The sequence below is a fragment of the Etheostoma cragini genome, chromosome 7 (genome assembly GCF_013103735.1).
Source record: "Etheostoma cragini isolate CJK2018 chromosome 7, CSU_Ecrag_1.0, whole genome shotgun sequence".
NCBI classification, from domain to species: Eukaryota; Metazoa; Chordata; class Actinopteri; order Perciformes; family Percidae; genus Etheostoma; species Etheostoma cragini.
Window position 1 is genome coordinate 2,777,079 of NC_048413.1, and position 26,418 is coordinate 2,803,496.

General features: G+C 44.7%; 1 protein-coding gene across 1 annotated transcript in view; it reads left to right on the forward strand.

Moving 5' to 3' along the window:
* itga5 (integrin, alpha 5 (fibronectin receptor, alpha polypeptide)) overlaps positions 1-25,124 on the forward strand; it is a 33,714-nt gene extending 8,590 nt beyond the window's left edge. The window contains exons 2-30 of the mRNA XM_034875524.1: positions 2,168-2,298; positions 6,748-6,848; positions 7,368-7,491; positions 7,643-7,704; positions 7,804-7,849; positions 7,950-8,075; positions 8,270-8,314; positions 8,554-8,597; positions 8,824-8,880; positions 9,508-9,560; positions 9,741-9,949; positions 10,517-10,708; positions 10,795-10,840; positions 11,241-11,354; positions 12,627-12,682; positions 13,099-13,256; positions 13,438-13,575; positions 16,496-16,563; positions 17,897-18,047; positions 18,138-18,230; positions 19,467-19,546; positions 19,674-19,754; positions 19,864-19,969; positions 20,357-20,515; positions 21,140-21,247; positions 23,633-23,746; positions 24,319-24,420; positions 24,527-24,649; positions 24,751-25,124. Coding sequence (XP_034731415.1) covers positions 2,168-2,298; positions 6,748-6,848; positions 7,368-7,491; positions 7,643-7,704; positions 7,804-7,849; positions 7,950-8,075; positions 8,270-8,314; positions 8,554-8,597; positions 8,824-8,880; positions 9,508-9,560; positions 9,741-9,949; positions 10,517-10,708; positions 10,795-10,840; positions 11,241-11,354; positions 12,627-12,682; positions 13,099-13,256; positions 13,438-13,575; positions 16,496-16,563; positions 17,897-18,047; positions 18,138-18,230; positions 19,467-19,546; positions 19,674-19,754; positions 19,864-19,969; positions 20,357-20,515; positions 21,140-21,247; positions 23,633-23,746; positions 24,319-24,420; positions 24,527-24,649; positions 24,751-24,834 — 2,971 coding nt within the window. The 3' untranslated portion in view covers positions 24,835-25,124. The remainder of the gene's footprint in view (positions 1-2,167; positions 2,299-6,747; positions 6,849-7,367; positions 7,492-7,642; positions 7,705-7,803; positions 7,850-7,949; positions 8,076-8,269; positions 8,315-8,553; positions 8,598-8,823; positions 8,881-9,507; positions 9,561-9,740; positions 9,950-10,516; positions 10,709-10,794; positions 10,841-11,240; positions 11,355-12,626; positions 12,683-13,098; positions 13,257-13,437; positions 13,576-16,495; positions 16,564-17,896; positions 18,048-18,137; positions 18,231-19,466; positions 19,547-19,673; positions 19,755-19,863; positions 19,970-20,356; positions 20,516-21,139; positions 21,248-23,632; positions 23,747-24,318; positions 24,421-24,526; positions 24,650-24,750) is intronic.
* The last annotated feature ends 1,294 nt before the right edge of the window (positions 25,125-26,418 follow it).

The following is a 26,418-nucleotide window of genomic DNA, read 5'->3' on the forward strand; positions in this document are numbered from 1 at the left end:
CCCCCCCCCCCCCCCCCCCCCCCCCCCCTTTCCCTGACCAATTACATCTATTTGCATACCCATCCCAAGAGCCGCTCATACACTCCACTTGCTTTCACAAAGGAATTTGCAATGCAGCACTCAGCCGACTGCAGTTACAGCTTCATTAAATGCTAATTACATTTAAGCTCTACCTTCTTAGCACACAGCTAGCAGATAAGGTTAAGGGTGGAGAAATGGCTGTTTAGACTGATCCTCGTCAGATAAACACCCACGAAAAGCTAATTCCTCCTCTTTAACAGTACTTTTAGATCTCTATCAATCTATTTGTTTGTCTGCACATCTGTGTGTATCTGTGCAACCGCCAACATGCTGATTAAAGCATGATCCACTTGTTGTGTTCTTTCCTGTATTTCTTTTCCCCTTTGAAAAGCTGCAACAGCCAACTATGGCTGGACTCTGTTCACATCTGATTCAACAAAAGATGCTGCAGCTTTCAGTGTGTGCGGTGTGTCGTCACTGTGTGCATGTTGCTCCAGTGGTGTCGCTCATTGCACACGTGCTTGCATTTATGTTATTTCTAAAAGGTTTTAAAAGTTTACTGTTCATCTGTCTGCTCTGAAACCTTCACAGCCGTGTTGTTTAGCAGGTAATAATTCATACAGCACTCAATACATGATTTTTTTTTTCAAACAGATATCTAGTGTTTTCAGGTAACAGAGTGTGTTCTCCTGGTGTTAAATATTAGCCGACTGCTCCAATATCTGTAAGAGAGTTCTGAGATAGCAGCAGGGTGATCCTCAGCAGTCCCATCATGAGAATCCCTGACCAGGAAGCCACTCTGCGACTTAGATTACTGTACAGGTGGAGCTCTGCTGCTTTACTGGGATCTTCCTGCGTCTGCATATGCTGTCAGAAAATGTTTCTTTCTCTCCAAATCCGGCTGGTTTGTCCAACACAAACCAGGAGTTGCTGCTCCACATTTGGAATTGGCACATCGCTGTGTTTCTTCCGAGGTATTAAGACCACAGTATCGTTGCGATATTAAACTCATACCTCCTGCTCTGTGACCTTTCCTTTCTTCTCCCACAGCTGGGTTTTCAAAACCACAGATGATGACATTATTCAAAAGCTTTGTACTGACCACCAGCGCACTCTAGCCCACTTCTGTTAGATTTTTTTTCTCCATAAACCAACCCATAACTTTCTGCCTTTTGTCATCGGAGCTAATAGGCTCAGAGGGATTCATTATTGTAGATTACAAGGCCTTGAAAAAAGAAATTGCGTGGTTTTGCTGCTTTTTGACTCATGCTGGCTTCCCTGTCTTCCTCTGGACCCTGCCGAGTAGTTACCCTTGGGGGCAGGATGCTAAGTTTAACCGAAATGTAAACACTCTCGCACTATTGGAAGATCTGGGGCAGGAAAGGGTGTGCTCTTCCTGTTTTGGAGCCCCCTAGACACCGTCTGGTCTCAATGGTCCTTTGCCTTTCTACCCACATCAATGCCAGCAAGTGGGCCCGTGATGCTTGTCGGGTCAAGTGGGTCCAGAACGAGATAATGGCTAAGCCATCCACTTATGCCACATTATCTTTTCATCATTTTAACCATCTCCAAATCTTTGTTTTCCCCATTAACATTCTTCTCTTTCATCTCTGAAGGCTCACCTGTACCCTTACTGCTTCTTTCCATGTCAGTTGAAGGGGCCGGCCTCCCTTCCTGTAGTTGTACAGTGTAGCTCCAAGGACGTTGAAGTTTAGTGCCACAGCTGAAGAAACAAGAGTGTGACTCCACTTAGCCTGTCTGCTTTCTTGTTTTCCTATTTAATCTGCCCCCACAGGGATGCATGTGTGACTGTTTCTCCTTGTGTCTCTAAATGCACAAGTGGACTGTGATCCTTACACGTGCACATGTCACAGCAGCAGGCCCCCCTTGCTTGTATGGGATTATGTAAAACAATGCTGCAACCTGTTAAAATGTTTTGCTTGTGAGTCAGAACGCAGCTCGCTAAGCGGTAAAATGTGCATTATGTTTAAAGCTGTCAAGTGGGAGGTCTTGGATGCATTTTTTAAATTAGGCTAGGCTAAGAGCTACGAAGCTTTGCAATGGTTTGGGACAGAAAGTACACACCTCTATACCTGTAACATTATATTTACAGCAAGTTGTCTCTCTTTCTGTCTCTTGTTTGCAGTGCGAGTGTGGTGATAGGAGCTCCAAAGGCCAACACAAGGCAGGTCAACGTCACAGAGGGAGGATCCGTCTTCTACTGTCCATGGAGCCTCAGCCAATCAGATTGTCACGCCATCGAGTTTGACGCTGAAGGTAAGCATTATGACAGAGCTGTACTGTTAACTCAGCTGCCAAGCTATTTTTTATTCTCCCGATATTTGATTAGAAGACAAATAATAACTTTAAAAAAAGACTGTGTGCATAATTCAGAATCTTGCATCTGTCCGGTTATTTGGAGAGTTTGAGAAAATGGAGATGTTGTTTTAAACTCTCTTAAAATAGCCGAGCTTTGCTGCTTCTCTGTACACTTTTGAAGCCAGCAGAGTGTTTCCTCTCTGCCTCCTGTTGTCAGTAACAGGTCAGGATCAGGCTACAGCGTTCCACTCCACTGATCTGTTGTTGGCTACGTTGGTTCCTGAATGCAGGATCATCCTTTTCTTTCTTTCCTGTTTGTGTCACTGTCCTTGGGGATGAAAAGGATAAATGGGGTGTTGAAGAAGATACTCTTTCCTTCCTTTTTTCCTTCCTCCAGGCCGTGTTTGCCTTGCCTTGCCCATGGAGCTACGGGGAGATAAGCAACCAATAAACAAATAGGTCACACAAAGAAATGTCTTGTTAGTATGACAGGTGAAGCAAACCGCCGGACGCGACAAAAAGGTCGAGTCAGAATTAAAGTGGGGGTAAAGTGTTTTTGGGAGAGCACAAGGAAGTCCAGGATGTTGTCTAATGATTGGATTAGAGCCCCCCCCGATAAATGAGTTTTAAAGGCCAATACGAATATTTGGTTATTTAAAAATCCAATATTCCAACATATTGGTCAATCCAGAACCGCGTTACAAAACATGAACAGATTTCCCTAACATTAGTTATTTATGAGTTCTCACTAAACATCAAAATATAATAAAGGTCTGATAAATAAAATGTATAAAAATACAAACCTACGGTATGAATCATGAAGTCCTTTGAACCAAAACACATATTACAAAAAAAATATTCAGTGTTGCCACCGGCGGACGTTGTAGAGCGCCCTCTGGTGGACAAACCATACAACGCTCAACACTCATAACATGGTTGACAGTCTGTTTTTATTTTTTAAATATTCAGTTATCAGAATCATTTATTTGTCTGATGAATGAATATTTACTTATTTTTTTTTAATTGGCTGTTATAAATGCAGATACCGATATACCGGGGAAAATGCCTAACATAGAATGGATTCATTTTTTTTCGTTTCCGTATGTTGTCAAAGTAGCCATCAGCCTGTTTTGCACAATGGAGCCATGGCCAGGTGAGGAAAGTATAGTAGCTTGAAAACACACAGTCACTCATTCAAACACACACACAAACGGAATAAATCACACACATGGAGTCGAAGGTTACTGCGGTGCTTTTGGCTTCTTTCCTGAGAAATCAAAGTTTAGCATTGTGGGCCAACTTAAATTTACCGTCCATAATGCACAATAGGGAGAAATATTCCACTGAGTGTTTCACAAGCCTGCTTTAACAACATTCTTTTATTGGACACCGCTGCTTTGTACCCTTTGCTCCACTATTTTTGCACTGCTTTTCTTGCAACACCAAAAAATGTGTTGCCACGGGCGCTGGCTGGAGGCCCCAGCGAGTGATGTCATGTGCAAAGCAGCGTGGCTTCACAGTGAAGGTTAGTCCCCTGGGCTGTCAGAGTGTGTCCTTCATATTTTCTAAGGGCCTTTTGAAAGAACTGATCGGAGTGCCAGAGCCCGTTCCGACATCTGGATCCCGGCAGGATCCCCCAACAGTGGTGGAACACTCGATACATGCACATCTGCATGCAAATGTGGCAATGCCGAACAGCTGTTACATAGATGACATTTACTGCTGCAATTCCTTTGCTGTAGCTGTGACAGGTTTCTTTGCCAATTCTGATAGTAATGGCTAAAGCAATAAATCTTTCTTTTTAAAACTTTCTCCACTATGAATGCTACAGTAAAGGAGTGCTGTCTTCCAACAGAGTATGTGGTATTCCACCACAAAGTGGTGTCGTAGGTCTCCCTGTCTCTTGGTGTGAGCCACAGGCCTTAGACCTTCTTAATTAACCTAACTAATTGGGTCAAGTGTCCAGAGGCCGCTCCTTTCCACTTCCTCTTCCATTGAGATAAGAGCTTGCCTATGGATCTGAGAGGAGGAAAGGGGACCAAGGGCAGCAGGGCGGGTGTGAGGAGGTCACATACAGGATGGGAGGAAGGGAGGGAGGGCAAGAAAGCCAGAGGGGAAGGCGGAAAGAGGGAGAAACTAGAGCCCTGTTTCTCCGCTCCGTCCCCCTCCTGTTCTCCTGCTGTCCTACTCCCACAGGGGCAGCTGATGTGATGAGTGAATTTGGCCATTTGTCTTCGACCCTGCTGACAAGCACAAAAATACACACACACTCACACTGAGAGTCTCTCTAACCCCTCTAATGGCTGTCGTCTCACACACAGTTCAAAGGCAAGATTGAGTCTATATCGACGCACTCCAGACCCCCACACTCGTCTGCTGGTCCCTGGAGAGACTTTGCCGGGCACCGTGTCACATCAGCACGCCCCTCTAACCGGCCTCCCAGGGGGACTTTGGTCAGATGACATATTGTCGGGGCCCGTCTCTAGGTTTCCCTCTATCTCCTCTCTGAATCTCCTCTATTTTCATTGAAAGCATTTCACGTGGCTCCAGCTGGCTGCCTTCAGAACAAACAGAACTTTTCATCACCACTTATAGGGACACAGACCTGATGCCATAACTAATGCTGCCATGTGAGACCTTTAGCTTCCTAAGGCGGTTCTATTGATGTGCTTCCTCTCTTTTACGTGGCCAGATACCCGATCACAGTTATACAGTATGTAATTACATGAGGACGTGCCACTGCTACTTCTGGTTGCCTTGGTAACAAGACACAAACCAGTCACTGTGCAGCTCCCACCTTTTTCCTGGTGGTCTTATCCAAACAGATCCCTGAGTTATGAAAACATTAAGAAGGTGTATGCTGTAAGAAAAAGTATCATGCGGCTACGGCAGATTAGTTAAAGTAACAAGCTTATAAGGAGCTCATAGACTAAAAACACTTAAAACGCTGGTGGAAGGGCTCGCCGCTGTTGGCCCATGATGAAAAACGGTGTTGGAGTTCAAGCAGAAATGTAGTCAGGGTTATTAAATGACTATAATCTCTCTGCTTACTGTCTCTGGTGAGGGGGAGCGGCACTCCCTGAACGCGAAGGAGAGAAAGGGCTGCAGAGACATGGAGACCAGGGCAAGATAGAAAAATGACTAAGAAGATGGAGATAACATTGAAAATGAAAAACAGGGAAAGGGGGAGAAAAGCGTGTATCCACACAGAGATAACTGGGAGGTTGCTACAAGGAAGCCGGGCCGGGCCAGAGTGTGTATGTTTTTATTGGACCCCGGCCCCCTTCGCTTTTTCCACAAAGACACGGAGCAGCTCCAGGCTGCCTAGTTGGCTGGGAAGAAAGACCGGCTTGGTGAGAGAGGCCTGACACACAGCCTGCTTTCTTCACATCCACATAGGTCCTGATCTCTTGCAGTATTTCCTCACACCCTGTTCTGCTTTAGAAATAGTCCTGTTAGGCCTGCAAAGATACACTTTTGTCTTGAATTTGTATTGCGATTTTCATTCACTGCGATTGTAGTATTGCGAGTATTTGTGAAAGCATTTTCTTCTCCTTCTTTAACAAAAACAAAAGTTGAAAGATAGACTTAGAGGCAAGATATCACGAGCCATTTTCAAAAACAATTTTTTGTGTCTGCATTTTTAGATTTTGCTCTGTTTTGCTGACAACTAATATGATGTAATCACCGTAGAAACTATAAAATAATAACATCAAACTATATCATTTTAAATCGATTTGTTCATCTATTTCTTTTCCCACCCCTAATGCCTGTGATTAGACGAAGTCTACAGAGGAAATACGTATGAGGACTGCAAAGGGTTAAGTAGGAGTGGTTCGGTTGCTCTTGACCTCACATTTCGCACTTTCCTTACAGATGTCAGCGTATACTCTAAGTTGCCGGCCCTGAGTGTGTGAGCTATATGATAGTGATGGGACTTCCTTGCCGAATCAATTAGTTTGCACGTCATTCTCCGTTGCAGCACAGATGTAACATCTGCCTGCCGATAAAGTTGTGTTTAAATCTGACTCCCCGTACCATCTGTCGTGTCACCTGCTGCTGTCTAAGCGTTGGAGTGGGAGATCAGCGTTAGTGGCCAGTTGGTCAAACAGAGTGAAGGGTCAGCGAGGTTAAGCTAAGCCAGTTCAGTACAAAGCCGGCCATGCTAGCGAACTGCTATCTCCTGAACAGTGGCTGAGTAGCGAATACTACACTTTTCAAAGTCCACCACGATTGTCTTTGCATGAAAAATAGTATAACTGGACCTTTAAAGTCTGCTTTCTGCCAATTTTCCAGATGTTCCCTAAGAGGGGAAGGCAGAATTTAAGATACTTAAGTCAAGGAAATGAAGAAATGCATGTTTTATCATCTTAATCAGTGTCATTTTCTTTTGTTTTTCCCCCACAGGGGATCGCACCGTCTTTCTCAACGACACAGAACAACAGGTTGACTTCAAGTCCCACCAATGGTTCGGCGCCACTGTGCGTTCTCACGGTGACACAATTCTGGTAAGGTGACCCTCTCAGAGAGGATTTTGGGGGTTGGGCTGAGAGAAGGACTAGAGTTTCAGCTCTGCACCACACCACTGGTGCTCTCTGCTGTTATGACTGGGGCTTTAAGTGAAGCCTGCTTTGGCCACATGGCTGTGAAAAAACGTTTAGTAACCTTTAGTAATGTCTTTTCCCACTCTAACTTCCATGGGAATGTGTATGTTTTTAGTTATCTTACAGACTACTGTCCATTAATTTGTTGTCATTCGCTTCCATTCTCGACGCACCGTGAAAATTATTTTTTTTGTGCCCCCTCCCTGTGACTTCGAAGTTGAGCTTAGGTCTGATAGAACAGGTTGGGACCGGGGTTGAGTTACGGCCGTTACCCCGCTCCAGATGTACCGCTGACCTCAGCCTGGGTCTCCTCCTGAGTTCACCAGTGTGATGTTGCAACTGGAAAAACATCTCCCAGCTAAAAGCTCACCCCTATTCATCACCACATCCCCCCCCCCCCTCTCTACCTCCCCTCTACCCCAGGCTTGTGCCCCTCTCTACTCCTGGCGAACTGAAAAGGATGTCCCCCGTTCTGACGCTACAGGAACCTGCTACCTCTCAGTCCACAATTTCACTAAATTTGTGGAGTACGCTCCCTGCCGCACAGGTAACTGTCTCCTCTTCAGAACTTTATCCATGGCAAAATAGATTTTCTCCTAGACATACTGTACCTCATCTTAATATGACCTCTGCCAAATGTCTTTGTCGGTGCAGTAATGTCTCTTCATGAAGCACCGCTCCTGTCCTGTGTGTTTCAGAGATCGGTGATGCAGTGGGACAAGGCTACTGTCAGGGGGGATTCAGTGCTGACTTCACTACGGTAATAACACCGTAAAGTTCCTATTAGTAAACCACCAGTGGTTGCTGGGATCATCTTTGACCTTTTTCATTGTAGTAATTCCCAGGTTTTATCTTTCAGGATGGCAAAGTGGTATTGGGAGGGCCAGGCAGCTACTTCTGGCAAGGTATGCAGGACATCCCAATTAACCATATGAAAATCGGAAAAAAAACAGACCTAAAAATGTCCTTCCAAGTGAATTTCATTTCTCTGTGGTCTTACTTTAGGTCAGGTGATCTCTGCAGCTAAGGAGGACATTATCAAAGCATACTACCCAGGCTATTTCATGCAGTCTGTGGAGGGCCAAATCCAGACCAGACAGGTCAAAGCTGAACATGATGACAGCTACCAAGGTAAGAAAGGCTAATATATTCTTGGTGCTTTAATGATAACTCCACTTTTTTTTTTTTCAAGTGCTTGCGCTCGTTTGTCTAGGTTTTTCCAGTCAATGAACAATCAAAGTTGAATTATGACGTGACAACATTCACACATTTCTTCTTTTGTTCGCCCTGCAAGCTGAGGCTGATGTCTGTGCTCTTGTCTACAGGCTACTCCATCGCTGTTGGGGAATTCAGTGGTGATCAGACGGAAGGTAAGTCAATAAAATATGGTATGTACGCACATGGCCGATGTTAGGGGAGGCGTGCAGAAAGTAAAACACACATCAGTCACATAGCAATGCAAATACTTCAGCTGGAGAGACCATAAACTTGAGTCAGCTCCAGTATTTTACATGATTATTGAGCTGGAAATGTCGTCAATACTGGAATTCTCTTGCCCTCCTGCTGTGCTTGACCTGTATTTTTTGCTTCATCTCTCTGCGCACCTCAGATTTTGTGGCTGGTGTTCCAAAAGGACTTATGCTTTATGGTTCGGTAAGACATCTCAATCATCGCTCTCATTTTGCCTTTGCACTTTGGTGCTATTATTATGAGAGGCCTGGGCTTTAGATTTGGGGCTGATACAGGAAAGTAAAGAGAAAACAGCCTTAGTGATGTTGTCGCAAAGGGAATTGTTTTTGCATAGAATTCCATACCAGAGACTGTGCTTAGAATAGACGTACAGTGTATAAAAAGGCCATATGTGACTGCTGTGTTGCAGGTGTCTATTCTGAACGGTACGGATCTGAAGACCATAATTAACTACACTGGCGAGCAGGTGAGTCAGAGAGCTCCTATCTCCAGGGTCTGCAAAAAAAAGCTCCTTCATGCTGCACTTCCTCTGTGTTTTCATTGCTTGGCTCCTCATGAGAGCTCTTAATTTGTTCAGTCAGTGTAAGCAGAAATGTTGCAAATTTTCTTTACAACATTTTTTTAACTAGATTTTGGTCTCTGCCGTGGTTTGCTGTAAAGCTCAAGTTATTGAGGGGAAAGTGCAGTGGCAACTCGTGCAAGTGGTTCTGGGAATAGAAAAGCTCTGAGCTTGTTTAAACAGTGACGATTGATTCAGCTGAATAAATAGAATCACAAGTGAATTTGCTTACACACTGGCCATTCGGAGTGTTCCTACGATGTCTGTGCTTTTTAGACACAAGGATCATGACAGAAAATGAAACTGACCTGGAACAGAACCAGAGGGCATCAGATTGGGCCTTACCTGTAAAACCCATCAAGCCTTCATGTTTCCTTTAGGCCTCCCTTTTTTTCTAGTAATGCAGAAAGCAAGTCTGAAGTTTCTGGTAGCCCGACTGTCTTGTATTATCTAACAACAAATCAAATCTTGATGATGTCAATGCCATTTGATGATGATTATTGGCTTAAGTCGTGAAAACCCTTGTCTTTACAGATGGGATCATACTTTGGATATGCAGTGGCAACGACTGACATCAACAGTGATGGGTGAGTTGGTCGCATTGTCCCTGTTGCTTTTTTTCTCAACCTCCCTGTCTCCCTCTGTCTCTTTCATACTAGATAATTAGCCGACAAAGTCTAGATTGGATGCAACCAACAACCCATTACTGGCGTCAACGTGTCTGAGCTTAAATGAGTTTGTGTGTGACTATCCTTTCTTGTCTGCAGGATGGCTGACCTGCTGGTGGGAGCTCCTATGTTCATGGTCCGGGGCTCTGATGGACGCCTGGAAGAGATGGGCCGGGTCTATGTTTACCTACAGCGGGGCCCCCTGGACCTGCAGCTCCGCCTACCTCACCTGACAGGCACCCTGGTGTTTGGGAGATTTGGCAGCACCATTGCCCCATTGGGGGATCTGAACCAGGATGGTTTCAATGGTAAGAATGGGGATTTTAGGGGGGTTGATGGGAGATTTCAAAGATGAAAGTAGATAAAAATGGTGTAAATTGGATCATTTAAAGATCAGGTTAAATGATATGGATAGCTAAAAGGTTGTGGGAATAATTTTATGATTGGAGGTTTGGTAGACTAACAGTCTAACACAGACAACACTAGGCACGGGATGGAAATGTTGATTGCATGGTTAGTCAGTCCAACACTTTGGGCCAGGCTATAAGCTGCGATGCCATGACATTTTTTTACATTTTGTGGTCCCAAAAAGATGAAGCCTAATGATTTTGGTCATCCACAGACTTTTCCTCAGGCTCAACCTTAATTGCTTAAACTTCAGTTTATAATCAAGTAGCACAACTAATGACGGGAATAGCCTCAACTGTACTTTGTGTTTACTGTTAATTAGCAAACATAGCATTTAGCTCAAAGCACAGCTATGTCTCAGGACAACCTCACAGAGCCTCTCTCTCTTAGTATTATATATAGTATATAGTAGCTGCTTTATCTGTATGTATAGACTAATATTGCTCCTCATGTTTGAACTTTGGCAGATGTGGCTATCAGCTGTCCATTTGGAGGGGAGGATCGGCAGGGACTGGTCTACATCTATAATGGATACTCAGAAGGACTCAGGGAAAAGCCATCTCAGGTGATCAGTGGCCAGTGGGCTGCTGGAGCTATTCCTTCCAGCTTTGGGTTTGCTCTCAGAGGTGCCAAGGACCTGGACATGAACGGATACCCAGGTCAGTAAGGCCGCATTACGCAGTGGCCGTCATTATCTTTTTAAATGTTTTGTATTTTTTCTAATTTTGTTTGTTTATTTCCTCAGATCTCATTGTTGGTGCTTTTGGTGTCAATAAGGCGGTTCTTTATCGGTACGTTGTATTGAATCATATGCTGTATGACACCAATACTCATGCCAAAACTAAATAGACAGTTAGCATAGCTTAGCATAAAAGAGTACAAACAGAGGTTAACAGCTAGCGTGGCTCTGTCCAATTGTAAACAAATCCACCATCCGCAGGTTTTACAGTTTGTAGGCAGATGTTTTTTCTACCTTTGGACAGGGCTAGCTAGCTGTTTCCGTCTGTTTCTAGTCTTAATGCTAAGCTTTGCTGACTGTTACCTTACCGGCAGATATGAGAATAATATCGGTCTTCTCATATAACTGAGAATAAACATATTTCCCTAAACGTCGAGCTATTCCTTTTTAGTTAGGAAAAGTGGAAATGTAGTATTGGATGATTAAAATTGACATTATTTTTGTGTCCACAGATCCCGGCCAATCGTCAACACCAGTGCCTCTCTGACAGTTTACCCCACCATGATCAACCCTGAAGAGAAGAACTGCATAATCACCAACGGAAACACCAGCATTTCTGTTTCTTGGTGAGTGTTCAGCATCTTGTCCAGCACTAACAATCTGTTTCCTGTGACTGCTTGAGTACCGCTCTGTTGGTATTTCTTTGACTCAACTGTAAAACGATGGGCTTCCCTATTTCCCCCACGTGCATAAACACTCCTATCCTGGCAGGAAGTTGTGATAAGAAATATCCTTTCCATCAGCAGTCACGGTATTAATATGAACCAAGAACTTCTCTTATCTGGATGAAAATGTCTTCATATCACACTGTGTCTGATGTAGAGCAGAGAAATAACATGCTGAATAGCAGCATTGTTGGCTGTTTTTGGCCTCCACCACTAAATGTGCACAGCTCCAGAAAAGGGGAGAGGAAACAGACGGTTGCTTGCAGCTCGACATGGTTGACGCCGCGCTCATGTGTCTGCTCCCCCCCCTCCTTTTCCAGATCCTGATCCATAAAGGAAACTCTTGTATACACATGTGTCTTGATTACACTACGTTGCCTGGTGATGAGGTTTTGGTGGGGGTGAAAGGAGACTACAAGGGATAATGGGACAGAGGGTGGGAGTTTTTTCACTGTTGCTTTGAATGAGATATTGTTTGGTGGTTGAACACAGCTGGGAAACATCAGGACACGTAGACTCCCGTGAGCGAGGACACACAGTCGTGCAGACACAGGAGCTCATACATGAAGATTTTGCTACTCCTCAAAAGAAGTCACTGTACACTCTGTGCCTTTCTGTCTCCCGTTTCACCTCTCTTCTCTGTCCTGTGTTTATCTTCAACAGACTCCCTTTTTCCTTTCTCACTTCTTCCAGTGTTTTCTCTGCGCCTCTTGTGTGAGTTTACTAGGAAAAGGATTGGGGGTTTTGGGGTTGCAGACTTTTGGACAGCAGCAGCGTGTTGTGCAGCTGATGTCATGGGAGAGAGCTAAAGGCTTATATAGACTGCCGTTGACTGGTCAGCACTGAAACCTGAGTCGCCCAATTTCACCCTTCTTAACTCTGCTATTCTGTGTGTGTGTGTGTGTGTGTGTGTGTGTGTGTGTGTGTGGAAATGGAGACCCACCAGTTTATCAGCTTGGCTGGCAAAAGTGGTCAGATGCCTCCAAACATTTGGCATTTTTTGAATATTATGTAGAACATTCCCATAACGTCTCGTGCCTTGTAATGTGAACTATGTAAGGAGCTCGGGCCTTGAGAGAAAGGGAGAGAACAAGAGAGGGCAAGTGAGGTGTATATTTACACTGAATCTTGGCCATAAATGAACACGCTTCTTGTCCTTTCTGTCCAAAACAGTGTCAACCTGAGTTTCTGCATATCTGCTGATGGGAAGCACCTACCAGACGTCCTAGGTGAGTCAATATTTCACATCTGCAGTTAAGTACGGAAACTGTCAAATAGCCACCAATGTAAATGTTTTAAATCTATAACACTGTTTTGACAGGTGATGTGGCTTTTTGTATTTTTTTATGACAAAAATAGAGGGCAGTGTGCAAAATATCTTCTGTGATCTACCTTTTAATGATCAAACCTTCTCTGTGCTTAGTCTCCTTCCCCATCAACCCCTCGTTATTATCTCTAATTACTCCTTCCTTTATTTACCTCCTCCCTTTATATACAAGTGTTCCCCATACCATTGAGTTACATTGACTACATTGTGTGTGCTTCAGGGTCCTTATGGAGCTCTTTATTTAAAAACGTCATTACGTGACTCAGTGACATTCATCAAGCCATGAATGCCCATTTGTGTGTGTGTTACGTGTTCCAGATTTCCAGGTGGAGGTGCAGCTTGATAGTAACAAGCAGAAGCAGAAAGGGGCAGTGAGGAGGGCTCTGTTCTTGGATTCCCAGCAGCCCTTGCTTCAGGGGAGTGTGAGGGTGCGCCATGGGAAGCGCATATGCAACAACACCCAGATCTACCTAAGAGTATGCTCTTTTTCCTCTCTGATTAAAAACCTTTCTGACTGCAACTTAGGTCATAATCACCGGCAATAAGTTTGAACAAATGCAGGTTTTCTAAAAACTATGAAGCTGGAACTGTTTCTGCTCACTTTTTGTGCAAACTGCATCTGACAAAAAACCCTGGTATGTGTTTATTTGACTGCAGGATGAGAAAGACTTCAGAGATAAACTCTCCTCCATTTATGTGGCCTTGAACTTCAGCTTGGATCCGAAAGCTGCTGCTGACTCCCACGGCCTGCGGCCCATCCTCAACTATCAGACCACCAACACAATTGAACAGAAGGTATATCGACGAGCACTACACTGGTTCCAATCTTCTATCCAGCACAGTTAGCTAACCCTTGTTTGATCTACGGGCCTTCTAGCATCAATGTATGGTGGAGAAGCATTTCCTAATAATGTACGTATGATTCTTAGTTGGCTTAGTAATATCTGCCACATTGAGTTATCATTCCCCATATCTTAGCTCTGGCCAGCATCTCACTGACTTTCCCCTGTCCCTGATGAAAGAATGAGTCTGTTCATTGTAATGTAAATTCTTAACTACTTGGCTGGGAAGAGCTCCAGCGTGTCTGGAAAGCTGTTTTTCAAAAATGAAAATATGAGGCATATGTACAGAGGAGTTTCCCTGTCCCAGCAGGAATTGCTCTCAGCTTGCTTGGCTGCGTAACGGTACACGGGTGACTCCTACCAGAGCGGCAGACACATAAGGTCGGGAGGTATTTTAGGGTGGGGGTGCAGCCAGGTTATTTGCCCATCTGGTTGAAATCTTGTGGCATTGTGCCAGTTCTCCTCTGGCAGTGAGTAGAGTTGGCTCAACATGTGGGCATCCTTACAGCCGTGGCACAGCGTGCACCATATGTGAGTTCAGCAACAAACTGGATTGAAGAGTTTGGGGAATGGCAATCAGCATGGTTTTATCTCCCCCTCGTTCTCTATTTCTCTCTACCGGGGTCTGTTTGTATCTTTTTGGATCAGTGCTGAACCCTGTCATTGATGTCCTTGCTAGATATCAAAGCTGCGGGGCCTCTAACAGATGTGGTCCATTGCTGAACCAAGACCTTGAGACAAGCCTGGGCTAAATATCATCCTTAAACCGAAAAAAGACGGCAAAGCTAACCCGTGCATATGTGTGTAAAAGGGTAGTGGGAGTCGTGTCAGACTGCCAACATATTTCATTAATCTTGCTTTAGACTGTGTTAATGTAGCACTTAATAAACAGTGAAGGTCGACGATTGCACCGCAGCCTTGGCCGTGATCAGACACATCATGCCCTATCGATTTCCACATATGCTTTGAGAATGTGTGCTAACATTTCATTAACTCCGCCAAGTTCTTACTCTCTTCAAGCTGGAGTGAGAATGAGACGGTTGATGTGCTTGGCACCGTCTCACTCTCTTTGTCATCTTAACATATTCCACATGTTTCTATGAGGCGTCAAGGCATCCCGATGGCTCTGTTAATTGCGATCAGTCTCAGATCTTATACACGGACATACATTTGAGCAAAACCAGCAAAGATCCCAGTTGTTGTCACCTTTTCAGAACATCAATGCCCTCGTTGTTCTTAGAATAATACCCTCTGACCAAATGAGTAGGGATTTGATAAATGGATCTCTCTTGCAAATGTAGTGTCTGGATTCCACTTCACGATGCTTGCCCTCATTATGTCACATGCTGAGGTCAGTGTTGTTGTCGTTTAACTACAGCGACGGGCCTGTGGACGTCTTTTTCCTGCCGTACACACACACACACACATTTACAGACCCAGGGTGCACATGTGGCCAAGTTATCGTTGTGGTTACCACGGTGTCCATAATTAGAGCCCCTGGATGGTGTAATGACAAGGGGGGGCGCTTGGCTCCCTCTAATCTCCTCCTCCATTTCTATTTATTATCCTCATCGTCATGAGCTTCATCACGCTGTCACAGGCGCAGCGGGATGCAATTTAGCAATCCGCAGGGCTTTCTCTGCTGCTGCCCTGCCACACGTTCAGCGGTCATCCACTTATTTGTCTCCCCCCCCCCCCCCCCCCCCCCCCCCCCCCCCCCCCCCCCCCACCCCCCCACTGTAGGGAACTTAATACATTTACTACAAGTACTGTACTTAAGTTCACATTCGAGGCACATGCACTTTTACTTGAATCATTTCTTTTCATGACACTTTCTGCGTTGTACTCCACTGTGTCATTCTGACAGTTTTAGTTACGAGTTACTTTACTAATTTAGATGCACATAAAACACATGTAGTTTATAAAATAAGATGTTTTCTTATAAATTGAACATCCTCAACAATATAAAGGCCTCTCAGTCCAGCATAAATGATTAGCTGATTAAACACAGAACAGTTTTGATTGTTTCCAGTTTCTAATATATGAGTATTTTTCAGCATTAAGTACTTTTAATTTGAAGTACATTTTCTTAATGTTACTTGTATATTTTTAATTAAGTAACATTTTCAATGCAGGACTTTCACTTGTAACTGAGTATGTTTACAGTGTGGTATTAGTACTCTTACTTGAGTAAAAGATCTGAATACATCTTCACCCACTTGTGCTTTTCAGGTCAACAGAGATATCCTCTGTCTCAGTAAGTTTCTCTAGTTTCTCCCCCCCTCCCTCTCCATATGATCCTACGCTGCTGTGGTTCGCTGGGTGGCGTAGCGTGTGGTTTGCCACATAGCGCTGTGATGTGGGACGCTGGTGAGAGCTGGGAGAGAGCTGGCAGCTTTTGGGCTCAGCTCCACAGGAGTATCTCGTCTGGCACGGTCTCTGGGCTGGACTTTTCCTCCATTCACCATTTTCTTCTCTTACGCCGCAAACAGAAAGCATGTGTGTGCGCCGGCCGGGACAGCTGGTACAGGGGAGTGTGTCTGTGCCTGTCATGACATCACTCAGTCAGACATTGTCTCTCCGAGCCGCAACACTTTTTACAAATGACTGATGATGTGGTGATGAGATCTTGGGGACTGCAGGTGTGTGTCTGTGTCTGTGTGTGTGGCTGAGTGGAATGTATTAGTCATACCACATGTCGCATCTTGCTGCACTCATCCTGTTGTCTCCCATAAACAGATATGTGATTTATCTTGTGTGCCTAATTCTCTTCACATGTAAAAGCAGTGTGTTCTAGTCATGACTTATTGTATGACCATCATGCTCTTTGGCCCCTATTAAACCTCGTATCACCCCCGATGTGCATCTCATAGGCTCAGATTCTGTTGGACTGTGGAGAGGATAACATCTGTGTTCCGGACTTGAAGCTGGCAGTTCACGGGTGAGTCCGTTCATTTTCATTATATTTTTCAAAAGAAATCCCACAGCGTATGGATTGCAGGAAAATATATTAGACGGATAATGCATGGTGGACTGTAAACCACGGTCACTGAAATCTTCCCCTCCCAATAGGACCTTGGATTTGAGTGCTAAATGCAGCTGTTTTTTGTTTTGCTCCGCTGCTTTGTTTAGTTTAGCATACCAGAGAAAGGACTGTTAATAGCCACCGTGTTGCAGTAGAGTAGAAGTACTCCGCCCTCTGAAAACAGGAAGCAGCTCTGCTCTACAGGTGCTACGGCTAAGGGGAAAAGACAAGCGAGATGAAAGGGAAAGTGGGGGAGCTGTGTGGCAGTGAGTCCCGGCCTCGCCTGCTTCTGCAGCCGTCAGATGCACCCTGCCTTCCCCGCTTTGATTCAAGAAATCTGTTAGCATTTTTCTCAAAAATAACAGCCTCCCTGATACTCCCTTCCCTGCTCTGTCATTTTGATTTTACATTCCTATATTTATCTACCATCTGCCACCATTTTTTCAACAATGTATGGCTGATCCATCACATGTGGAACAACCTGCTGTGAGCGGGTGTTAGCGCTGCGCTCCATCCAAGTGCAACTCCAGACATCGAGTGTGATTGGTGCAATTTAAAGTAATAGCTCGGTGTTTTTGTCTGCGCTGTTGTAAATTAAGAAGGCCTAATAGTAGTTAGGAGGGTTGATTGGACGGCCGTGATTTAAGGGAATTTCAGAATTTTCAAAAGAGTATCCATCATCCATGCAATGTTGTTTCTTCTATTCCGCTGCCAAAGCACATAATGTGTTAGAGCGAGGGTCTCTTGGGGGGGAGCGTTAAGGTTTTGTGGTGTTTTCTAATTTTCGGCCTTTGTTTTGTCTAAAAAGTGCAATGCCAGTTAGAATCAGAGAACGGTTGACTCGCAGGCTGGCAGAGGATCAGCTTCAGAACTCGCTCCCTTGCTCTCCTGCTCTGCTTTATGAGAGCGGGCTGTAATTAAAAGCATCTGTGTGGCCCTCCTAATGGAATTTCTCATTGTTACTAGCTGTGTGGAGAGAGGTGAAGGGAGGGAGGGAGGTAGAGAAAGCAAGGAAAGGGGGAGGTGTTTAACAGTCTGACGCTGTGTTATTAAGCATGTTGACTTTATTACCACTCTGGAACATTTTTTACTTAATGGTGGGATTTTGTGAGATGAATCTAATTGTCTCTAAACCAAAAAAGAAACATCAAGCATCCATAGTTATCTGTTTGTTAAAGAGTCCTCTTGACAGTTTAACCTGAACATTGACCCTATTAGTGATCAACTTTGTCTTTGGCTGGGTCCTCAGGAACAGGAAGGAAGTCTACCTAGGTGATGACAACTCGCTGACCTTAACTTTCAACGCCAGGAACGAGGGCGAGGGAGGGGCGTACGAGGCTGAGCTGTATGTGGTGCTGCCCCCGGAAGCTGACTACAGCGGCATTGCCCGCAATAATGAGGTGACTAGAATTGTATTACGGCTGTTGGTCTCGTCCCCCTGATGATTGTGCTTTGCTGTGGTTTGACCGATCCGTCTGCTTGTTTCTCAGAGCCTGACCCAGCTCACCTGCAGCTATGAGACGGAGAACCAGACCCGATACCTCAGCTGTGATTTGGGCAACCCGATGAAGTCTGGCACCAGTGTAAGGACACCGCTGTCTTTTTGGGAGTATTAGTCTAAGGATTGTAGGATTTGGCACAACAGTCGACACAAAATCGTGATTTTTTTTGCTCTTTGTAGAAAAAAAGAGGTTGCATGCCATCTCCTAGTTGGGTGTCAACAGCACAGGAAAAGTCAGTATGTGTCAGGAAATGTTGTGACAGGAAGTACAGACTCCATCTGTGCCCTCAAGCTCCCCGCTGAGTAGAGTTCCCCTTTTTAATGATGGAGTCGCAAGTTGGCATGCTTTAATAGGTCTGTAGCGGAAGACTGTCGACTACATGTTAACTGGAAGAGATATACACACACACACAGCCCACCTCTAAGACTGGGACACAAACAGGACATTCAGGGGTATGCTAAACATACACAAACACATCATGTCCCTCCGTCACCACTTGTCGTCACCACGCACCCATGCAAAAACCAAGACTAGATAACATGATGACCACAATGTTCAAGACCCTATAACAAAATAGGCAATAAGCTGTAAACCAAAGTAAGAACAGCACAAACCCATCCTACCCGTCTCTCCCCAGCACATATCTTCCTAGGAGCACCCCAGAACGCCACAAAATCATTTAAAAAAGTTTGACAAATAGATGGATGGAATCTGCAAAGGGAGTGCAGGAGGGGAAATGTGCTGCACGGATGTTGTGCTGGAAAAACAAGGAAAGGGGAACCAAAGGCTGCAACGCCAAAGTGTGAGGTGGATGAAATCTGTCCATAAAGGACTGGCTGCTGCTCTGGTTTATAGGAAAGGGGCACATTTCGAAGACAGAAAATTAGTTGACGTAGCATTTGCTCACTTGTCCTTTGGGAAGGTTAGGTCGTAGCATTGCTCTGATGTGAATGAGAGGTCGCTAATAAAAAGGAAGATGCAGAGAGACTTGATGTACCGGTTTATGTGGAAAACGAATGGATCTGAAATTACAGACAACAAAAGGGCAAAGCAAGAACTCGCAGCCACATATTGGACCTGCCCACGTGTGCTGCATCTGTCTCCTGGGTAGACGCGGAGTTCATGGACTGACACACCCAAGAAAATCACATACCTATCAGATGGATGAGATGAGGACAGTAGGGTTGGGGGAGGAACTGTTGCCTGAGTGTCATCCTGTGAATAGAGTCTAGAAACTCTGTCCTTCTCTGTTGCTGGTTACGTAATAAAGGAACATATAGTATTTTTACATAATATCTTGGATCTTTCTCTTTGCAGCTGTGGGCAGGTCTGCGCTTCACAGTGCCACGGCTGAAGGACACGCACAAAACTGTTCAGTTTGAGCTGCAGATACGCAGGTACAACTTTTGTCAACATGCATCAGAGACATTTTTTTAACAGTTTATATAGTGTTTAAATGTGTGGCATCTGGATGTCAAATTATGTCAGCTAATCAGTATCTTTTTCTTCTCTCTGTTTCCACAGTAAAAATGAGAATAATTCCCACAGTGAGGTTGTGCCGTACAAGCTGGAGGTGGTTGTTCAGGCTGATGTCATTCTACACGGGTGAGCGGAGTGTTAGGATTCCCTCATTTGAACTTTGGGAATTTCATTAAGTCTCTGTTGCCTTCCTACGCATTTTCTCACATCACCACTTCTCTTTTTTTTTTTTAAGTGTGTCTCGACCAGATAAGGTTTTCTTCCCGCCGGCCAACTGGAAGGTGACCAAAAACTATGGGGTGGAGCAGGACGTCGGGCCTGTAGTGGAGCACATCTATGAGGTAATCGGCCATGTTCGTAGCTGTGCAGACTCATCGGGGCTGAGCAGATTGGGTTGGAATGCAGATCCTAGTGTTCATAAAGCCAGTTGACTTCCCAGGGGCAGCAATGAAGGAAAACCAAAGAGGATCTACTCCAGATTACGCAGTGGGATGAATTCCCAGGCTGTGCTGAGCCACTTTTTACTTGCGTGAGATTTAACAGCGGTCTACTTTAGGTGACCTATTTGTAGATTAAACAAAATATGTCAAATATGGAAGTTTCAGCAAGGACAAACATCTGTCACGCGCTCCCAGCTACAATGCAGAAAATGAAAGTATCAAGCTCGCTTTTGAAGTTGTGTAATACTTCACATATTAAAGTTTTCTACTTCATTTCCTTTTTTCCAGCTGGTGAACAATGGGCCCAGCCAGATCAGCCACACCCTGCTGGAGCTCCGCTGCCCCCTCAGAGTCCAGGGTCAAACCCTTCTTTACCCTCTGGAGTTCTCCACAGAAGGCCCCATCAACTGCACCTCCGACAAAAACATGAACCATCTACGCCTCAAAGTAAGTGTCTCGCAGACAGACAGGCGCACACCTCTCAGGGTCAAATGAGGACGAATCAGAAACATCTCCCCCCGATTCCTACTCAGATGTATGATTAACAGTTGGGCCGTCCCGCTGGTTGGCCCACACCCACCTCCTCCATCCAGCCTCTCAGCCCCACCCAGGACACTTACCCCACAACCACTTTGAAGTCCCAGCTCTTCCCTACGCTCAGAGCAGCTTGATGAACAACCTCACCCAGAAACTCACTCATCTTCGACATCCCCCTTATACCAAGTTATAGCTTCAGGATTCGGCTAGCGTTTCAGCGCAGTTGTTTGTGTGAACATTCAAAGCTTGCCCAGGGTTGTGAGTGGTTCTTTGTCTAAGCTGTGATCTAATGTGTTTTTTTCCCTGGTGAATTGCTAAGTACGGTGTACTTCCACAGGAATCCATGTGCAGTAGATCTCACATGCTTCTGATTAATGACAGAAAGCCCCTGGGTCATGCTGACATTAGGTCTTTATATTGATAGAAAGGGTGGTGGGCTCTTCTGCCTGTAGGGTCAGTGTATGTGTTGTACTAATGGGAGATGTGTGTGTGTGTGTGTGTGTGTGTGCACTCTTGTGCTCTATCCTCCTTTAGCTCCAGCATACATCCACAGAGCCACCCATCCTGGCACTGAAGGGACATGAGCACCGTGTCGAGAGGAGGGACGTCCACAGGAATCAGCTCGCTCATTTGACTAACCTGGTAAGATGCTCAAAAGGAAAAGAGTCCCAATCTATAAATATATATAACTAAATAAATTAGTTCCCTACTTGTATTTACCCTGTATGTATCTGTATGTATAGATACCTTGAGATATTCATGGGGAACTTTCTATAAGATCATCTCTCAATGCAAATCAAACCAGCTATTAAGCCAATTGAAATAACACCATGCCAATTTCTATGTATTGTGAAGGGTATGTGATGATTTGTGTGTGTGTGTGGGGGCGGGGGGGGGGTATTTTAATTCCAAAGGCCAAGGGAACTTTATCAGGATGCATAGTATCCTGATCCATGAAATAACTGGCCTATAATAGTAAAAATCTGCCTGCTCCTATGGGAATATAACATAGGGGGGTGTATATTATGCCCCCTGTATTTTAAGGAAGAACATTTATTTATGAACTATAAATTATTCATTCACAAAGGAAATTGGTGTCCTTAAAAGGTTGGATTTTCCAATTTTTTTTTAATTAAGGCATGAAGATAATTTTCCAAAAGATAGTTTTTTATTCCTCTTTTATATATATATACACGCACGCACGCACGCACGCACGCACACACACACACACACACACACACACACATATATATATTGCCAACTTGAGAAGTGTGCAGATCTGGATCTGTTTTGGTGACATTGGCCCTGCTCCTTCATGAGGCTCCTGGGATTGGGTAATTAGGTTATGATGTCGTTAAAAGGGAGGGGTCAGAGGGCGCAGGCTTGTCCCGTTGTGGTGATTAACATTAAAGAGCCTTTAGTAGTGGTGGAGGGGTGGAGAGGCTGATGGGACGTGGGAGGTTTTTTGTCAGTGATGCCCTGGTTACTTCACAGTCAGCTCTGTAATTTTGGACTCTGGATGTTGTGAGCCCCTAGACACTGGCCCTATTGAGCCACCCAGCCGCAGGTAGCTCCTCTCTCGGCCTCCGTCCATCTGTTGATACCTGTCTCCACCAAAGAGGTCTTTGTCTGTGCGCCTGTCGCTCCTAACTAGGCTCCTTCATCAAGCATGTCCAAAGATAGGACCCCATTCACCCGTTTCCCCCTGTGTCTGCACTTTTCATGCTTTGAGGACAGACATCTCTGTTCAAAGTGTCTTCTGATCAAAGTGTCAGTGTTAGTGTCAAGCAAAGCTTGGATGAAGCAGTCAGAATAGGTCACAGTGTGAGAATTTGAAAATGACCTGCTTAGTCTTTGAAGCATAAAGAACAAAAGCCTGGTTGTAATTGTATCAACAAACCAAACATACTTCATAATTACAGTTGAAGTACTCTCATCGTGTTGCAGCACTTGAGTTATGTTGCCGTACGTATTTATCAGTATCTGTTATGGTTGGTACCACTTTCTAGTACCAGGGTTGTCAGGTTGTGATACATTTGTTGTGTTCATCCTGCAGCAGGACACTTGTCCTTTTTTGGCTTTTTAATCCAGCAGGAAGCCACTCTGATGGCCCACTAATTAACAACTGATTACTAACATTCTAACTGTATTATTACTGAACACAGTACCAACTGTGTACAGCAGCTGTGCAGTGAGGCCAGTTATTTCATGAAGCTGTGGGAACAGCCTCCAGTCCCCCCCAAGCTCCAGATCTTGACCACATAATCCCACCAGGGAGGACATGTGGGACTTGGGTCTGAGGCATCTTTGGCACTGGTCCATGTTCATGTCATTTCCACAAACCTTTGTGGCCCCAGTGCCCCTGGGACATTGAGGAGGTCCACCAGGAGGAAGTGGACTGATACGCTCCTTGTCTGTCTGAATACCCTCATTAAATCTGTCTAAGACCGAGCCTAAGGGAACTGGGCGGGTACTCTCTTCTCCTCCTGTGTTGGCCCTACTTGGTGTAATAAGTAAACTAATGCGCCCCCGCAGGAAACCTGCCGAAACCTCTTAAACTGGGGGTGGTCTAGCTACAGCACCCCCTCTAAAAAAGTGTGTGTATGTTCTAAAACTGCCAAGCTGCATTATGGGGATCTGGGAAATTAAGACTGTGTATTCTACAGTCTTGAGTAAAATGGGTTTTTGTGGTTGGGCAATAATGTGACGAGTGATGCATGCTGCATTTTTACAGTCTCATGACATTCCTTCAATCTAATTAGAAACAGGCGTGGAATAGTGATCATAACATTGGGCTCTTTGTTATATTTATTGGACATGCGGCAGTAACATGGCTGTTATTTGTCCTTACCCACATCTGTACCAGTTATCACTTTTGCCTCCATGACTTTCACCTAAATAGAGTTGGTTTGATTTTGTTGGGCTAATATCTACTGTATATATTTTAATTATTCTATTGCACAAGTCTGACTTAAACACAACGGATTTAGCATTTAATTAACATCCCCTTTCTCTCTGTTTCCGCAGTCTTGCTCTAATACAGAGTGCTGGACGCTCCAGTGCACCGGGGGTCTGCTGGACAAGGGGACGACTGCTATCCTCAAAGTGCGCTCCCGCATCTGGGCCGAGACCTTCACCGAGGTTTGTCGGTCAGACATGACCCTTGCCTTAAAAACTCTTCAGAGTGTACGTGAACACGTGTTCCCACCAGATGGCAACGGCACAGAGGAGGAAAAGGCTGTGCACTATAGATTAGTCTTTTCCCACCGGTGCCGAGCATTGTGTTTTGTCACGTCAGGCTTTGACAGGAAGTAAGAAGCCGTTTTCCATGAAATCATCAGAAAAAGAAAACATGTGCAGCTAGAAGAGGTACACAGCTGAAGTAGTCAATCTCACATATTTGTTTGTGTTGAATCTGGATCAGTTCTTAACGCCTAGCACAGTCTCCCATATGGGATACCAGTGACTGAGAATCTAGACTGTAGTTTTTACGAGTTTACATTTTCTTTTCTGTCTGCATGTCTTTTTTTTTTACCACCCTGCATTCTGTAACACAAGGCACATGCGTGAATCTAATAACCTTCTTTAAGCCTATGATAGAAAATTGGAAGAGATTTTTGTTGGGAAAAGCATGCAGTCTCTGCTGCCACCTAGTGCATCACCGGTGGACTGCGTTCATTGTAAATCTGAAGTTTTTACCCTTCTTCTTGCAGAGAGCTTACAAGCAATATGTGCTGGAGTGCCTGGCCAGATACAGTGTGGAGAAGATGCCTTATGCCATCTTACCCAAACATGCTCCCAGTGGACACAAAAAGGTACTTAAAGAACTGTTTTTTCATTCATTCCATACGGCGTACTTCATTCGGAGGTATCCTAATGTCCTGTGTTTTATAAACTGACAAACTGGGCTTCTGTCCTCAGGTGGTGACCCCAGTGGTGTGGAATAAACCGGATATTGAGAACACTGTTCCTCTGTGGATCATCATCTTGGCCATTCTGGCTGGTTTGCTGCTTCTAGCTCTACTCATCTATGTCCTATACAAGGTCAGTGCTGCTGTGAAACATAACATGGGTTTAAAAAGGATTGTAAGGTCTGTGCTCATTTTGGATGTCTGCTTTTTCCCCCAAAAAAATGTTTCTTACAGTTTGGCTTCTTCAAGCGCTCTCTACCTTACGGCACCGCCATGGAGAAAGCTCAACTCAAACCACAGGCTGCCTCGGAGGCCTAAAAGGACAAGCAGAGCTACCAGAACCACAGTACCTGGCCATATGATTGCAACGGAGAAACACGACGGGACATGTAGAGTGGATCAGAAAGCAGTCGAAGAGTTAAGAGAGAGACACCACTGGAACTCCACTGTGCTGCACTAGAGGAAGACAAAAATCCAAAGATCTCCAAATGATTGTTTTTTTCTTTTCTTTTCTTTTTTAACTTATGTCTTGTTGGTTGGCAGATTGGGATCGTTACTAAATAGAACTTTCTCCTCATTGCCTTAAGGCTAATGTTGGACTCAACAACCAAAAAAAGTGACTGCAAAAGAATTACAGGGTCAGCCTGCGCATGCAGTGAGACGCCTGTTGGGTTTCCTTTTGTGGATTCTTGTGATGGAGAGTTCTGTTACACCCCCTTTTAACTGCCTTATTTCGGTGCTAATGATCTGATGTGCTAACTGCCACTGACAGGATAGGGCCGCATGTAGCTTATGGAAGCCAGCAGCTGCGAATTAAGCTGCTGAACGCATCATTGACAGAAGATCGGAAAACAGATTTCAGGTGAAAACATGAACCTGACTCCTAAATGTTGAGACTGAATATGTTAAATAGCTCTGCTTTTATCACGACATTTTATCACACACATTTGTACGTAATTTAAAAAACCCACGACATGCCCGAGGTGTTCCCCTGATTCTTGCCTAATGCATGCTGGGATATGCTCCAGCACCCCGCTGCCCTGAACAGGCGAAGCGGGTGTAGATTTAAATGCAGGGACGGAACTTAACTGTTCACGAAAATGATCTGTCTCTCTGCCTCAGGTTGGTGCACAGCGCTGGGTTGGGTTGTTTTTGCACTCAAAGGAAATCTACTGATATTATTCCACCTAAGGCTGACTGACTGACCTTCCTTTGAGTTCTGATTTTGACTCCTACTGATCACTTTGTCTAAATCCTGTTTGTTAGGATAGGGATAGGATGGGACTGGATCCACCACCGACCCGGGACACCTCCCACCAGGCTTGAAAAAGCTATGTTGTAGCGACGTTCTCCTACAGAATATTTAGCCGTCTTTACTCCTGCTCGGTTTCGAATCGAGACCGCGTGCGACTAAATGACCCTTAGGGGAAACCACCTCGCCACGCCGTGACGGTGTCTTGAACCAAAGACGTGACAACGTTGCAGCTTTGACAGAGAGTGTTAAGTCTGAGAGCCGGACGGGGATCATCACTCTTTGAGTGTGAAGGATCCATTGTCAGCTTACAGTGCGTGTTACTGTGAGATACTGTATTTTTGATTGTCTTTCAGTAAAAGCTGCCCACGTTTAGAAAGACAAGTGGCTGAAGTCATCCCACTACCAAAAGGCTACAGGGACTGAACTTTCAAATGCTTTGTGTTGGTTTCTTTTACTTGTCGTATACATAGATATTGTATGTGCCTTAAATGTAAATACTTCATGTCTGTGGGATAGAGTTAGGGTTGTGTGTGCTTGCACGTGTGTGACTCAATGCACACATGCATTTGTGTGAATGGTATATTTATGAATGTTTGTTTTGTGTATGAATTGGTTATTAGCTTTCCCACTGCTTAGTCCTGTTTATC